This window comes from Pteropus vampyrus, unplaced genomic scaffold, assembly GCF_000151845.1.
Source record: "Pteropus vampyrus isolate Shadow unplaced genomic scaffold, Pvam_2.0 Scaffold311, whole genome shotgun sequence".
NCBI lineage: Eukaryota > Metazoa > Chordata > Mammalia > Chiroptera > Pteropodidae > Pteropus > Pteropus vampyrus.
The window spans coordinates 598,145-611,454 of record NW_011889092.1 but is presented as its reverse complement, the minus strand read 5'-3'; the positions used below and the strand labels follow the sequence as shown (position 1 = coordinate 611,454).

Here is a 13,310-nt window from a genome sequence, read left to right as displayed (position 1 = left end):
CTTAGATCCCTGGAGCTCTCCCTCACTAAGGGACCACCCTGACTGCAGTGTTGCTGCTGGCTTAAGAGAACCCTCCCTAGAGCTGTCTCTTCCTTCCCACAGTTATGCGATGCCCACCAAAACCATGGAGGTGTTGCGGCTGCAGGACCAAGGCAGCAAAATGGTCCTGGATTCAGTTCTTACCACCCATGAACGAGTGGTTCAGGTAGGCACTCTAGGAGAAACTTGAAATGTATCTGCCTCTCCTGCTTCTTCTCTCTGTCCATTTTCCTCCTTTTACCATGCTCATTTCTTTCTCTTGCCTGCCCCTTGGATGTTCTCCAAGTTTCTGTTCTTGATCCCTCCACTTCTCCTTATGTAATAATACCTTCCCTCTATACATTCTCATTCATTTCCCTGGCCTCAGTGACTTCATTATACCCCGATAACTCCCAGATATTTATCTCCCGTCCTGATCTCTTGGTTGAGCTTCAAACCTGATATCCAGTTGTCTACTGGACTTCTCCACTGAGGTGTTCCACACTCAGTGTTTACATAATTGTAGAGGGATTGATGTTCCTCTTTTTCTGTAATGTTCCCCATCTTTAAGCCTAATGCTCGACCCTTCTTTGCTCTCTGATAGCCATTCATTCACCAAATTTTATAGCTTCCACTCTAAAAATCTTTCAGATCCATCAACTTTACCCTCATACAGATGTGATCATGTCATTTTCCTGCTTAAAACCCCACAGTGGTTTCCCTTTAGCTCTAGCAGTGGTTCTGTCTTTTCACTGCAGAGACAGATGGCTGACAACCATTACCACTGTGAGTGCCCAGAGCTATTAAAAATTCTCACTTAATATCACCCTCTTTTTTATAACACCTTTATTGAGTTTTATTCATATGCAATACAATTTACCCACTTAAAATGTTAATTAAATGGGCTTTAGTAATCCACAGAGCATGCAACCATCATCACAACCAGTATTAGAACATTTTCATCACCCCCAAAAGAAACTTTGTACCCAATAGCAATCACTCACTCCTCTTTCCCTATCCCTTCAACTCCTTGCAGCCACTAATCTACTGCTTGCCTCTATTGTTTTACCTCTTTTGGACATTTCATTTAAAGGGACTTGTACAATATATGGCCTTTGATGTCTGGCTTCTTTTGCTTAGCATAATGTTTTCAAGGTTCATCCATGCTGTATAATGTATTAGTACTTCATTCCTTTTTATAGCCAAATAATATTTCAATGTTTGGACATCACCCCTTTCTGATCCACTTAAGAAACTTATCAGTAAGGTAATGAGAGGAATGTTAAAGTAGTAACACCTTAAATCTGTTAATTTTTAAAATAATTAAAGTACTTAAATCTTTGGTTCTTTAAATATTATCAGGAATAAATTGAGATACATCTTATGACAAATCTATTTTGCCACTGAGGCCCATAAAATATAGTTTGAACTCTTCAGATTAGCATCTAAGGGCCTTCATGATTCTCCTGCTTTTCCTCTTTATACCCCATTCATTCCAACCACACAACCTAGTTTAATTCCTTAATACTGTGCTATGCCCCCACATTTTACTGAATATTGTTTCCTCTGCCTTGAAAACTCCCACCACTACTGTTGAATTCTCCCAGGTTACTCCTGATTTTCTTTAAGACTCTGCCCAGATATTACCTCTTTTGGAAGCTATCTTTGATCTCCCCTGATCAAGTTATGTAGGTATTTCACCAATGTTTCTGCAGCCCCTTTCATGCCCTTCTACCACAGATCTGATTCACCTCAGCACAGGGTCTGACACCGGTCTGGTCCTGGTCTGTGTGGGTTAATCTGAGTTGAATCAAAAGGTCATACTGGACTTGATAACCAATTTGGTCCAGTTATGACATCCATTGCCTACAGGAGCAGATATTGGCCATGACCATCTCAGCAAGCAGACACTTTGGCAGATAGCAAGAGAAATCCAGTAAAGGCTGGGCTACACTTTGGCAGATAGCAAGAGAAATCCAGTAAAGGCTGGGCTCCAAGGACCCTCACATTTGAGCTCGTGCCATGTTTCCCCAATCACCTAGCTTTCAGTGCCTCTTAGAGTATCTTCTTTCCTTTTTCAGATCAGCGGTTTGAGTGCTACATTTGCAGAGATTTTCTTGGAAATAATCCAAAGCAATCTTCCTGAAGGAGTCAAACTGTCAGTGAAGGAGGTAGGTGCTAGTTTTAGAAGAGGCCCCCTGGTGGCCCACCTGTACTCAAAATATAGTTGAGAGAATCTAGACTGCCTGGCTTTAGAAACAGTAAAGAAATGTGGATAATTTAGCCCAGATCATAATCAGGAAATGTGTTCAAGCTGGTATTACTGTGATCATTATTTTGGCTCTTCAGGGATGATGCTTTATGAACCACAAGCTGAACTCCATCACAGCATCCTGATGTTAGGTGTGAGCCTATTCCACCCCAGAATTCCCTCCCTTCAGGCAGTTGTGTAGCAGAAGGAACATGGTTTAAGATCACATACAGTATAACTAATCAGAACATAAACAGGAAAATGTACATTAGAGAGAAGGTTCCTGGATCTTCAAGGCTTGACTGGAGCTTGACTGAATATATTTGGTAAAAAATGCCATCCATTCAGAAGGAAGTTTGGCATGGAAAACTTGGACTACATTAGGAACCTTAGCCTAAATACTGAATATTTGGGTCCTGTTGCCAAGGTGATCCTTATGACACAAGATACAGATCATCTTAACTGATACTATATGCTTCATTTAGCTCCCTTGTCCTGAGTCTTGTTAAGCTTGTTAAGCCTCTGCTTGTTATTTGGGTTTCACATAGGTCTGTATACAAGCAAAAATGTGCTTGTCATGCTGACTTGAAATATTTCAGTCCCAATGTCTGTTATTTCCTATTGTAATGGAAAATTTTGGCATTCTCCCTCTTTTAAGTGTTTCTTTTGTGATACTTATAGCATTCTGACATTAGTTCTTTATAAGTCTGTCTTCTCTTACCAGACTGTAAGTTCGTTTAAGGCAGGGAGGAAGTCCAATTCAGCTTTGAATCTTTGGTACCTAATACAAGTCTGATACAGAGTACTCAGTAAAAGTTAGTTGAATCCGATTCATTCTCTATGGAGCTGGCTTATGGATCCTTTTTGATGCTGTGCATATGTGAGTAACTGAAAGCTCTGTAGTAATTCCCATGTTTTTTTCTTCCCAGCACACTGAAGAAGACTTCAAGGGAAGGTTCAAAGCTCGGCCAGAGCTGGAAGAACTGTTGGCCAAGTTGAACTAGTTCATTGTAGACTCTTTCGTGCCAGCATTGGTGATATTGAGTGCCAAGAGAAAGAGCTTCCTGGGTAGTCAAAGTTAAGCAGGAGACTCTGACCCTTAGATATCTTAAATACTCATCCCCATAGCCAGGAATGCCTTGTCTCCTCTGTGGAAGCGTGTTTACCAATTGTCACTACTTTCCTCTGAGCCAACCCCAGGTATCCTCCATTTAATAAAAATATGCTGGTAATGGGCGTTGTTTCTTTTTAGAACTTATTTATTGAGGTGAAATTCACATACCACAAAACTAACCATTTTAAAGTGAACAATTCAGTGGTATTTAATACATTTACAATGTTGTACAACCACCTCTGTCTAGTTTCAAAAGCTCATTGCCTGCTTTTGTAAATAAAGGTTTACTGGACCAGAGCTCATTCATTTACATATTGTCTATGGCTGCTTTCATACTACAATGGAAGAGTTGAGTAGCTGTGACAGAGACTGTAAGCTAAACATTTATGTGGCCTTTTATAAACAGTTTGTCAAACCCTGATCTAAGTCATTGGTCTTCAAATTTAAGCATGCATCAGGATCACCTGGAGGGCTTTTTAAAATACAAATTACTAACCACTGATATATTATGAAAATATAGAATTCTAAACATTTTAAAGACTTTAAATAGAAATTTTAAACTTTCAAAATAAAAAACTACAAAAAAGAAAAAAAAACCACAAATTGCTAGACTCCACTGCCCAATTTTTTGATTTAGATTTTGAGTGAGGGCCCAGAATCTGCAGGTTTTACAAGTTTCTACGTGATGCTGATAATACTGCTGGTCTAGGGTTACCTTTTTGACACCCACTAGTCTAAGTAACCCCTAATGTTTTTCCTATTCTGAGCATTAGGACATTCATACTTTTGTATGTAATAGCTATCACTTATTGAACTAGACCCTGTGCTAGGTACTGCATTAGCTCTAAAACTCACACCAGTTTTTTAGGGTGTATATGAGTGTGCATGTGTATGGTATCTGTGTGTGTGAAAATGTGTGTGATTGCATGTATTTGAGAGCGTGTGAGTACATCTCACATTTATTGAGTCCTTGTTATGCTATAAACTTTATACAGATTATCCTTGAGGTTAATGGTATTATCGCAGTTTTACAATGGAGAAACTGAGGTTTAGAGAGATGAGGTGACTTCCTAGGGTCACACAACTAATGGTGACAGACCCTGTACCCCACTGCTTCTGTGGGATATCTCTACGTAGAGGTTTGTGGGAACTCAGAGCATTCTTAGTATTCCATGTACTTTCTGAAACTCATCAGTTTCAGTCCTTAAGTTATTTAAGTTTCTTTTGCCTTGGTCTCCAAAGGCAACAAGAGGAAACTCAGATTTTCTCCCAGGGTCTAACACTAAGGGAGGGCTGTCAAGATAGCAGGTGCCCTTAGTTCAAATGCTGCTCTGAATTTAAATTGAAGGTTCAGCAGGCCAGGACTTCTAAGTGAATCCCACTGGGTACATGGGCAGAGTTTTCCAGGTGAGGACTGATATTTTGGTTGTAGAATTGCTCATTGCTGAGTCTCCTTCGGGGAGGATAAAAGAGCAGCAGCTAATGGATGAATGTAAAGTTGGGAGATGTGTAGTGACATGAAGATAAAAAGGTGAATAAATACATGTATACACACATACACACACCACCCCATGTAGTTCCATGGAAACCAAATGAGAAGTGGTGGTAACTTATGAACCAGAGAACACAACCACCTAAAAGAGAAATCATTATTCAGCTCTAGCAAATTGTTGTCAAGTAGGAATATAAGCTCCATGTTGACAGCTTCTCTATTTTTCAAAAGCAGAATATCTGTATTTTATGTTAAATGTACTTTTTAAATGTCAAGCCAACATTGTGTTTGTTGGGTTAGGGGTATGCTGAGGTCAGACTCTGCATCTGTTAATTCAACAGATTCTGGCATAAGAGAGGCACATGTTTTGTCTTCTCATTTGCTTTTTTCCTTCCATTAGACTGAATAAAACACCCATAACAACTTCTGAAAGATAAAATCATTTATATCACTGTCAGGAATTAGTTGTTCCAGTGTTATTTCTCAAACTAGACTAAGCAACATGAAGGCAGAGATATTATTCATCACATCAGTTTTCAACAATGCCTGGTACATGAGGTCTCAGAAAAACTTGTTGTTGAATCAATGACTAAATAAATGAAGACCTGATTAGGTAACCAATTTACCTTTAGATTGTGAATTTACTTGTAAGAATCAATGTCCCTATAATCAGCTCAGTACTTGGCACACTGACCCAGATGTAGGATAAGCATCCCTTAACCCCACTCTTTGCTTTACAGAGCAAATACTAGTCAATAATTAATATTCATTTAACAAGATGAGTGAGGATGTATGAGATCCCACCATGAAAATACAACAGCTCTTTATGGCAGTCATGACTAAACCCATGGCTGCCTGGCTCTCAACTTCAGTCCAAAAGACTATCCCCAAGTTTTATACCTCTTGGCCCACACTTCCACTGTTTAGGATTTGTTCCTCCCATCCATGACCTCTCTGGGTGCTAGTTTCTGCAGGTCATCCTCTGGGGATAGATGGTTTGGGGGTCTCAGCTGTGGGTACTGCCTTGCTCTTTCCTCCTTTGCAGCTCTTCGCGCCGCCTTGCCTGCTGTTCACTCATGCAGTCCCTGAAGGCCTGCACCTGTGGCTGGCACTGTCGCCAGTCCTGGTGCTGGGCCATGCACTCCTGCACTGCATAGTGAGAAGCAGCACAGCCAGAACGGGAAATCAGCTGGTCCAGTGGGTCCTCTTCCTCACCCTCCTTCTTCACCTGTTGGACCCAGGTATGGCCTTGAGTTGACATCTTTGGGAGTCTCTAGATAGCAATGGAGGCAAAGTTAGAGTAGGGACATGATTATATACAAGATTCCTCTATTATAAATAACACCACTACACTGTTATAAGCTATTTATGCATATGTCTCCCTTTGCAGACTATAAGCTATTTGAGGACAGATAATGGGCCTGGTTCAACTTGGTGCCCCCAGCACCAGGCCTGGCAGAGAGAAGTGCTGTAAAATGGTTTGAACTGAACAGGTTAGCTAAAGTATTTGAGAGTGCTTAGCACAACACTAAATAAGCTCGAATGGATGGATTCTAATGGCATTTAAATCGGATGAAATGTCATCTTTCTGAAGAAGTGATCTCTGATTCACCCCAAATTAATCTTTTTTCTTTTCTCCTGTTGGCCTTATTCTATCGCTAGAGAAGGACAAAGTTCAACACTTAGGAAAATAGCCAAATATGAGTAGAGTTTGACATATGGGAGGAATGGAGAGTTGTGGCTACAGTATACAGCATGAAAGGACCAGAGATGAGTCTGAGAGGTGAGAGTACTTAATGTGAAGTATATTTGTCCAGACTGTCTTCCCAAGATCATAAGCTTCAGAATACCCAGCAGAAGATAGCATACAAAAGGAACTTATGAAAGGCTTGAAGAGAAATGACCTCAGCCTTTGTACAAATTTCACCAAGGCAGGCTATAAAGGAGCTAGGACTTCATCATAATAATCCCTTTCCAGTGTCTCTGATTCACTCAACAAATTATCACTGAGGCAGGCTATAAAGGAGCTAGGACTTCATCATAATAATCCCTTTCCAGTGTCTCTGATTCATTCAACAAATTATCACCTCTCATACCAGACACTATGCAAGAGTTGAGTACCTCTCATGTACCAGGCACTATGCTAGAGTTGAGGATATAGGAGTGACCAGGACAGATCAGTTTACTAGACAGCATGTACATATAGCTCATATTGGGAACAGAGTGGAGGAGTGATACCTAATCCAGACAAGAGCAAGAACAGGCAGAGAAAGCTTCCTGGAGGAAGTGGTTTCTAAACCTGAAAGATGAATAGAAGTTAACCAGAGATGGAAAGGAAGAATATTTCTAGTTAATGGAAGAACAGGGTGTGGGGAGGGGGGTTGAGACAATTTAACATATAAGAGAAATGGAAAGTTCTGTATGACTGGAGAATTAAGAGTAGTATGAGGAGAAAACAAAACGAACTGAACTGGCAAGATGAGAAAGTATCTGATCATAGCCAGGCCTTGTCAGCTATGTTAAGGCATTTGGAGGGCAACAGAGAAGTCATAAAAAGGATTTAAGCACTCAATAGCCCACTTAAAACGCATTTGCTTTGGAAGCAGTATAACCTGAGGGAGAAAACGGGCTTTGAAAATAAAATTGGTTTGGAAAACTAGCTTTGTCACTGACACATTGGGTGACCTTGAGCAAATTACTTAATAATCTCTCTTGAAAAATAGAGATAATATCTACCTCCCAGAATTGTTGAAAACTAAATGAGATAATACATGTAAGGAGCCTGGCACGTTCGGAGTTCAATAAATGATAGTTTCTATTACTGTACATGTTGCCTCTTCCTAAATACACTGTGAGCTCCTTACAGGCAAGGGGCAAACCTCTTAAAGCGAGCACAGTGGGAGAAAAAACGTGCCTTGGATCCTAAGCCAAGAAATCTGGGTTCGAATACCGGCACACGTCTTACCATGCAATCTTTTTAAATTTCCTCCTTATAGTAGTATTTAACTCGCATAATTACTGTAAGGATTAACATAATGATGTCAAATGCATGGGATACAACAGGGCTCAGTAAATGCTACCTTACTCTTGTCCCCACCACATCCGGCTTCAGTCTCTCTTGGAATAAAAAGAGAGAAGACTCTTGCTCAAAGATTAGGTAGGTCAACGGTCCGCAGCTGGATCGGGAGGCTGGCCTGGAGGAAGGCATGGAAAAGGATGGGAAAGCAGAGAAATCCAAGTGGCCAAATCACCTCAGGATCCTCTGCCACCTCACAGCCGCTGGGCGCGCCCCAGTTGTGCCCGTTACGCTTCACCGTGCAAGGACGCGGCACGCAGTGCTCACCGAATAGGTTAACAAGAGGACCCCGAACGCGCACTCCAGCACGTCGGCTTTGCGGGCAGTTAGAACTCTTCCGACCCTCCTGCCAGGAACCAGCCTCTGTGGGGAGCGCGCACGCGGAAGTTGAGGGAAGGGAGCGACCGCGTATTTTCATTGGCGGCCTCTCGGTGTAGATCCCGCCCACCGTCCTCGCCGCAGCCCTTCGGAAGACCTACTTCCGTGGAAGCGCGGAAGAGGCGGGCTGGTGAAGGTTTGTGGCGGGGGCAAGATGGCGGCGCCTTTGAGGATTCAGAGCGACTGGGCTCAAGCCCTCAGGTGAAACCAGTCCTAGAACCGGGACAGAGGAGGCGGGTAGCGGATGTTACCTTTTCGTTGAGAGACATGCCCAATCCAGGATTTCCATAGGGGTTACTTCATCAATTGTTGAGGGAGCACTGGGAAAGAGAAGTCTCAAACCCACATGATCGTTGTTTTTCATTCCCAGGAGAGCTAACCTGAAGCTAGGGGAACACATAAGCGCTGTGTGATCCCAGAATCAGAACTAGGATCAATGAGTTGTAGGAAGATAGGAAAAGTGGGAGGCAGAAGGCCGAGCAGTCATAGTCATTTAGCAAATATTTATTGGTCGTCAGCTAGTGGCAGAAGTCTCTGTACTCACCACCACATTGTATGCTCCTCGGTCCCTAGTGGTATAGTAATCATATTGGACCATTATATTCAGTAAATAGTGTAGCATCTACCATGTCCTGACTCTGACCTAAATAGATGCTCGGTGCAGTTCATATGTTCATAAAACTAACAGCTTAATTGGGAACGCACAGGAAACTGTTAATTTACTGAACATATATTTATTAAACATATACTATGCAAGTTACTACTATGGGCACCAAGATGAGTACAGCAGTGCCATGAATGGCAACTCTTATTACTAATGAAGGTTTTCAAATGGAAACAGTGGTGAAGAGGAGCAAAACATTCCTGCATTTAAGAAACTTACACCTTACTAAATGGACCAAAATAAAGTACACATTACTTAATACAACACAGAATGTATGATAAGTAATAAAGGAAAAACACATTTATTGAGGGCCAGGCGCCTATGAGAGAATGCAGGATCAGAATCAGGAAGTAATTTGCCCAAGATCATGTAACTCTCTCATGATAGTTGAGAGTTGCTGGCAACCTATGTCTTTCTGTCTTAAAAGCCTAGGCCCTTTCTGCTATTAGAGTATTAGGATGATGAGATAACGACATGGATGATTGGGGAAGTGCATTCTAAAACATGAAATGTCTGTAAGGTGGTAGAACACAAACATTGTATACTAGTCTGAGGTTTCAATTCCTGTTTCATAACAGTGACATTGGGCAAGTCACTTCTCTCTGAGCTTCAGTTTTTTCTTTAACATGGGGAAAATAAAAGATATATTGTTAAATTGTTGTGAGGATTAATGATGCTATATGCAAAGTGCCTAGCACAGGGCCTGGCTTACAGTAAATATCTAAATATAAAATAATTCTCAATTTTTCAAAGCTGTGCTGTTATAAAGAAATAGTGAATTCCCTATTGATGAAATATATGAGCCTCATTTTACCAACAGATATATGCATAACACTTAATCCACAAATATTTCTTCAACAAATAAAGTTTGTCTTAGAATAATCTATGCCTGGATGAGATGTTAGACTAGGTCATGTCTAAGTAGTATGGCCAAACTGGAAATTACATGATTTTCTTTATCCACTTGCACCAGTGGCATCCTTTTCAACGATTGAGTGAGTCTAATTAGGCTTTGTCTCTCTTCATAGGAAGGATGAAGGAGAGGCTTGGCTGAGTTGTCATCCCCCAGGTAATATCTTTAAATCTATATGCATTCCCTTTAGAAAAAAGGTTTACTACTCCTACTCTCTCCTGGCCGAAACTCCTTGCACATGCTCATAGCCTTCAAACATTCTTACCCAGTCTATGCTGTACTGACATCACCCCAACTTCTTCATTCTAGGGGAAGACCTTCAGATTGGTTTTCCATTTAGAAGCCATAAACTTATTCATCGAAACATTGCTGATGCATCTTACAAGTCTCTTAGAATATTGATTCCTAGATCTATAGCTCTAGCCGTTACCTCTCTTCAGTTTCAAGCAGAGAATGAACAGTTGTTTGCTACTTGTTTCTGCTTGAAGCTCTCAATGTCATCTTGAGTTTATCACATCCAAAAAGAAGCCAAGCAGTTCTGTTGTCAAATAGGTTTTCTTTCTTAATTTTCTCATTTCTTAAGTTAACATCATTCTAGACATCAGAGTGTAAAACCTAATCACTTCACCCCACTATATCCAGAGTTCCCAAGTCTTAACAGTTTTTCCTTTGGATGAAACTCCTGTGTTATTCCCATCCATTAATTTGCATGGTGTAGTAACATTTAAAAAAAAATTCTTTCTAAATTTGTGAGAAAGTTTTGTTTTACTGATTTTTTTTTCATTTCAGATGTCTTTGATGTCTTTATGTAATAATATATTTCTATGGGAAATAGAATTTTAAACAGTTTTCTTTTGAGGAAATTGGTTCTGCATAGAAGAGAGGATGGTAACTAGAAGGTCTCATAGTCAAGAGTTTTGTTTTATTTCTAAGATAAGAACTAATTGAAAAACAATTTAAATATAGTAAGGAGAGAAGAACTAACTGAACTACCTTTGTCTTAGAGGAGAGAGAAGGAGGTTGTATTATATCTAAAAGTCTAAGATGAAAGAAGGTGAGTATAAGTGCAGATGTAAATAAATATGTAGGCATGGACATAGAGAGTATCTTATAGCCTCAGTTTTTTTTGTGATGTTGGAGTTGGGGCGAGCTCTTAAAGGAGAGCGTTTTTTGTTTTATTTTTTAAAATAACAGTTTTATTGAATTAAAATGTGTGCTATCAATATGCTAGATGCTTTCATATGTATTATTTCTTTCTCACAACCCTTCTTTCTCACGACAAGGTAAGTACTATTAGGATTTTAATTTAAAAGAAAATAACACTTTTATTGAGATATAATTCACATACAATAATGTTCAGCTTTTTAAAGTGTACAATTCAGTGGATTTAGTATATTTACAGAGTTGTGTGTCTATCACCACTATCTAATTCCAAAACATTTTCATCACCCCTAAAAGAAACCTTATACTCTTTAGCAGTCTCTTCCCATTTCCCCTCCTCCTAGTCCATAGTAACCACTAATTGACTTTCTGTCTCTATGGGTTTGCCTGTTTTGGACATTTCATGTAAATGGAATCATATAATATGTGGCCTTTTGTGTCTGACGTCTTTCATTTATCATAACATTTTCAAGGCTTATCCATTTTGTAGCATTCATTTCTCTTTGTAGCCAAGTAATATTCTATTGTATGGATACACCACATTTTAAAGAATAATTTTTTATTTTTCAGTTACAGTTGACAAATTATATTAATTTCAGGTGTACAACATAGTGATTAGACATTTGTATAATTTATGAAGTGGTCACCCCAATAAGTCTAGTACCCATCTGATACCATACATAGTTACTACAATATTATTAACAATATTATAATCTCTGTGCTGTACTTTACATCCCTGTGACTGTTTTTAAAACTGGCAATTTGCACATCTTAATTCCTCCCCCCTTTTCACCCATTCCCCCAAGCCTCTTTCTATCTGGCAGCCATCAAAATGTTCTCTGTATCTATGAGTTTGTTCCTTTTTTGTTTGTTTATATTTTAGATTCCACATATAAGTGAAGTCATATGGTATTTGTCTTTGTCTGATTTATTTCACTTAATATAATACTGTCTAGGTCCATCCATAATATCACAAATGGCAAGATCTCACTCTTTATGACTGAGTAATATTCCATTGGGTATATGTATCCCATCTTCTTTATCCATTTGTCTATCAGTGGACACTGAAGTAGCTTTTATATCTCAGCTATTATAAATAAAGCTGCAGTGAACATGGGGATGTATATGTCTTTTGAATTAGTGTTTTGTGTTTCTTTGGATAAATACCCCAAAATGGAATCACTGGTTCCTTATCTCTTGTTATAAAGTGTGTTTTGTCTGGTGTGAATATTGCTAACCCAGTTTTTTTTATTTTCCATTTGCATGAAGTATCATTTTCCATCCCTATATGTTTATTACTTTCAGTCTCTATGTATCTTCTGATCGAAGATCTCTCGTAGGCAGTGTATTTATAGGTCTTGTTTTCTTATCCATTCAGGCACCTTATGTCTTTTGATGGATACACCACAGTTTTAATCCATTCATCAATTGATGGACATTTGAGTTGTTTCCACTTTTTGACTAATAAGAAGGTTTTGAAGGCAGGATAGATGTAATGAGAATTGGTTTCTATGGGGAATAGAAGAGGCAAAAGAACTGCAAAAGTGTGCAGAGTTTAGAAACATGAATTGTAGTGGTGCCAGTCTCCACAATTGTGTCCTTTTCTGTAGCAGCAATCAGCAGCCTGCATGTAGAAATGTAGAAGGTTGAATTAAAACCAGTTCTATTATATAGAAAAAAAACCCCGAGATTATTTCAGTGATTTTGCAAATGTAGAGAGATCATTGAGTGTGCTCACAGGAGATTGACTGAAATGATATACTACGAGGGCCAGACTGTTGTAACCAAATTGATATATTAATTGATCCCTCTTTTCCCCTTGTTCTGCCTTATTTTGTTCTTGACATGCCCCCTCCCTGACTTGAAGTTTCCTTCTCCTTATCTTTTGACTAGTCCTACCTTTTTTTCAAGGTTTTACTCAAGTCCCACCCTCTCTAGGAAGCCCTCCTATTCTTTGTGAATGCTTGATGGTTTTTACTTCTTTCTTATTCTTTGAATTTCAGTTTGGTGCAACAGTTATTTGCTGAATAGTTTCTAGCAACCTGCTAGTTTCTGAGCTCAAGAACTTCACAGTCTAGTGTGAAGGTCAGAAATGTAAACAACATGTTACGAACTGTTACAGAAGTGTATACATAAGGTGCAGAATAAGAATAAAGTTGTTTTGAATTCCATTCTACCATCTGCATATATTTATTTATAGGATAATATCTTAGTTAGCAAAAACAGTATTCTTAAGCACATTT

At 39.4% G+C, this 13,310-nt stretch overlaps 3 protein-coding genes across 8 annotated transcripts in view; 2 read left to right on the top strand and 1 right to left on the bottom strand.

The window, feature by feature from the left end:
• Positions 1-3,505, top strand: part of MRPL48 (mitochondrial ribosomal protein L48) — a 45,776-nt gene extending 42,271 nt beyond the window's left edge. Inside the window, exons 6-8 of the mRNA XM_011377377.2 lie at positions 103-205; positions 2,100-2,189; positions 3,199-3,505. Of these exons, the coding sequence (XP_011375679.1) occupies positions 103-205; positions 2,100-2,189; positions 3,199-3,273 (268 nt within the window). The 3' untranslated portion in view covers positions 3,274-3,505. The remainder of the gene's footprint in view (positions 1-102; positions 206-2,099; positions 2,190-3,198) is intronic.
• Positions 3,506-5,302: 1,797 nt separating this feature from the next.
• Positions 5,303-8,347, bottom strand: LOC105303638 (cytochrome c oxidase assembly factor 4 homolog, mitochondrial). Of its 4 annotated transcripts, none has more exons than XM_011377374.2 (2): positions 8,219-8,347; positions 5,303-6,148 (listed from the first exon to the last, which is right to left on the bottom strand). In XM_011377374.2, exon 2 carries the CDS (start codon positions 6,134-6,136, stop codon positions 5,882-5,884), a length of 255 nt encoding a protein of 84 aa, XP_011375676.1. In that variant the 5' UTR covers positions 6,137-6,148; positions 8,219-8,347; the 3' UTR covers positions 5,303-5,881. The 4 variants fall into 4 exon arrangements, with proteins under 4 accessions (XP_011375676.1, XP_011375677.1, XP_011375675.1 ...); XM_011377375.2 differs by having other exon boundaries at positions 8,127-8,344; XM_011377373.2 differs by lacking the exon at positions 8,219-8,347 and adding an exon at positions 7,961-8,118.
• Positions 8,348-8,428: 81 nt separating this feature from the next.
• PAAF1 (proteasomal ATPase associated factor 1) overlaps positions 8,429-13,310 on the top strand; it is a 37,916-nt gene continuing 33,034 nt past the window's right edge. Inside the window, exons 1-2 of one of the 3 annotated variants that reach the window (XM_011377372.2) lie at positions 8,429-8,530; positions 10,022-10,062. In XM_011377372.2, the coding sequence (XP_011375674.1) occupies positions 8,484-8,530; positions 10,022-10,062 (88 nt within the window). In that variant the 5' untranslated portion in view covers positions 8,429-8,483. Of the gene's footprint in view, positions 8,563-10,021; positions 10,063-13,310 lie in introns of all 3 variants that reach the window. The other 2 variants (XM_023521644.1, XM_023521645.1) reach the window with 2 other exon arrangements.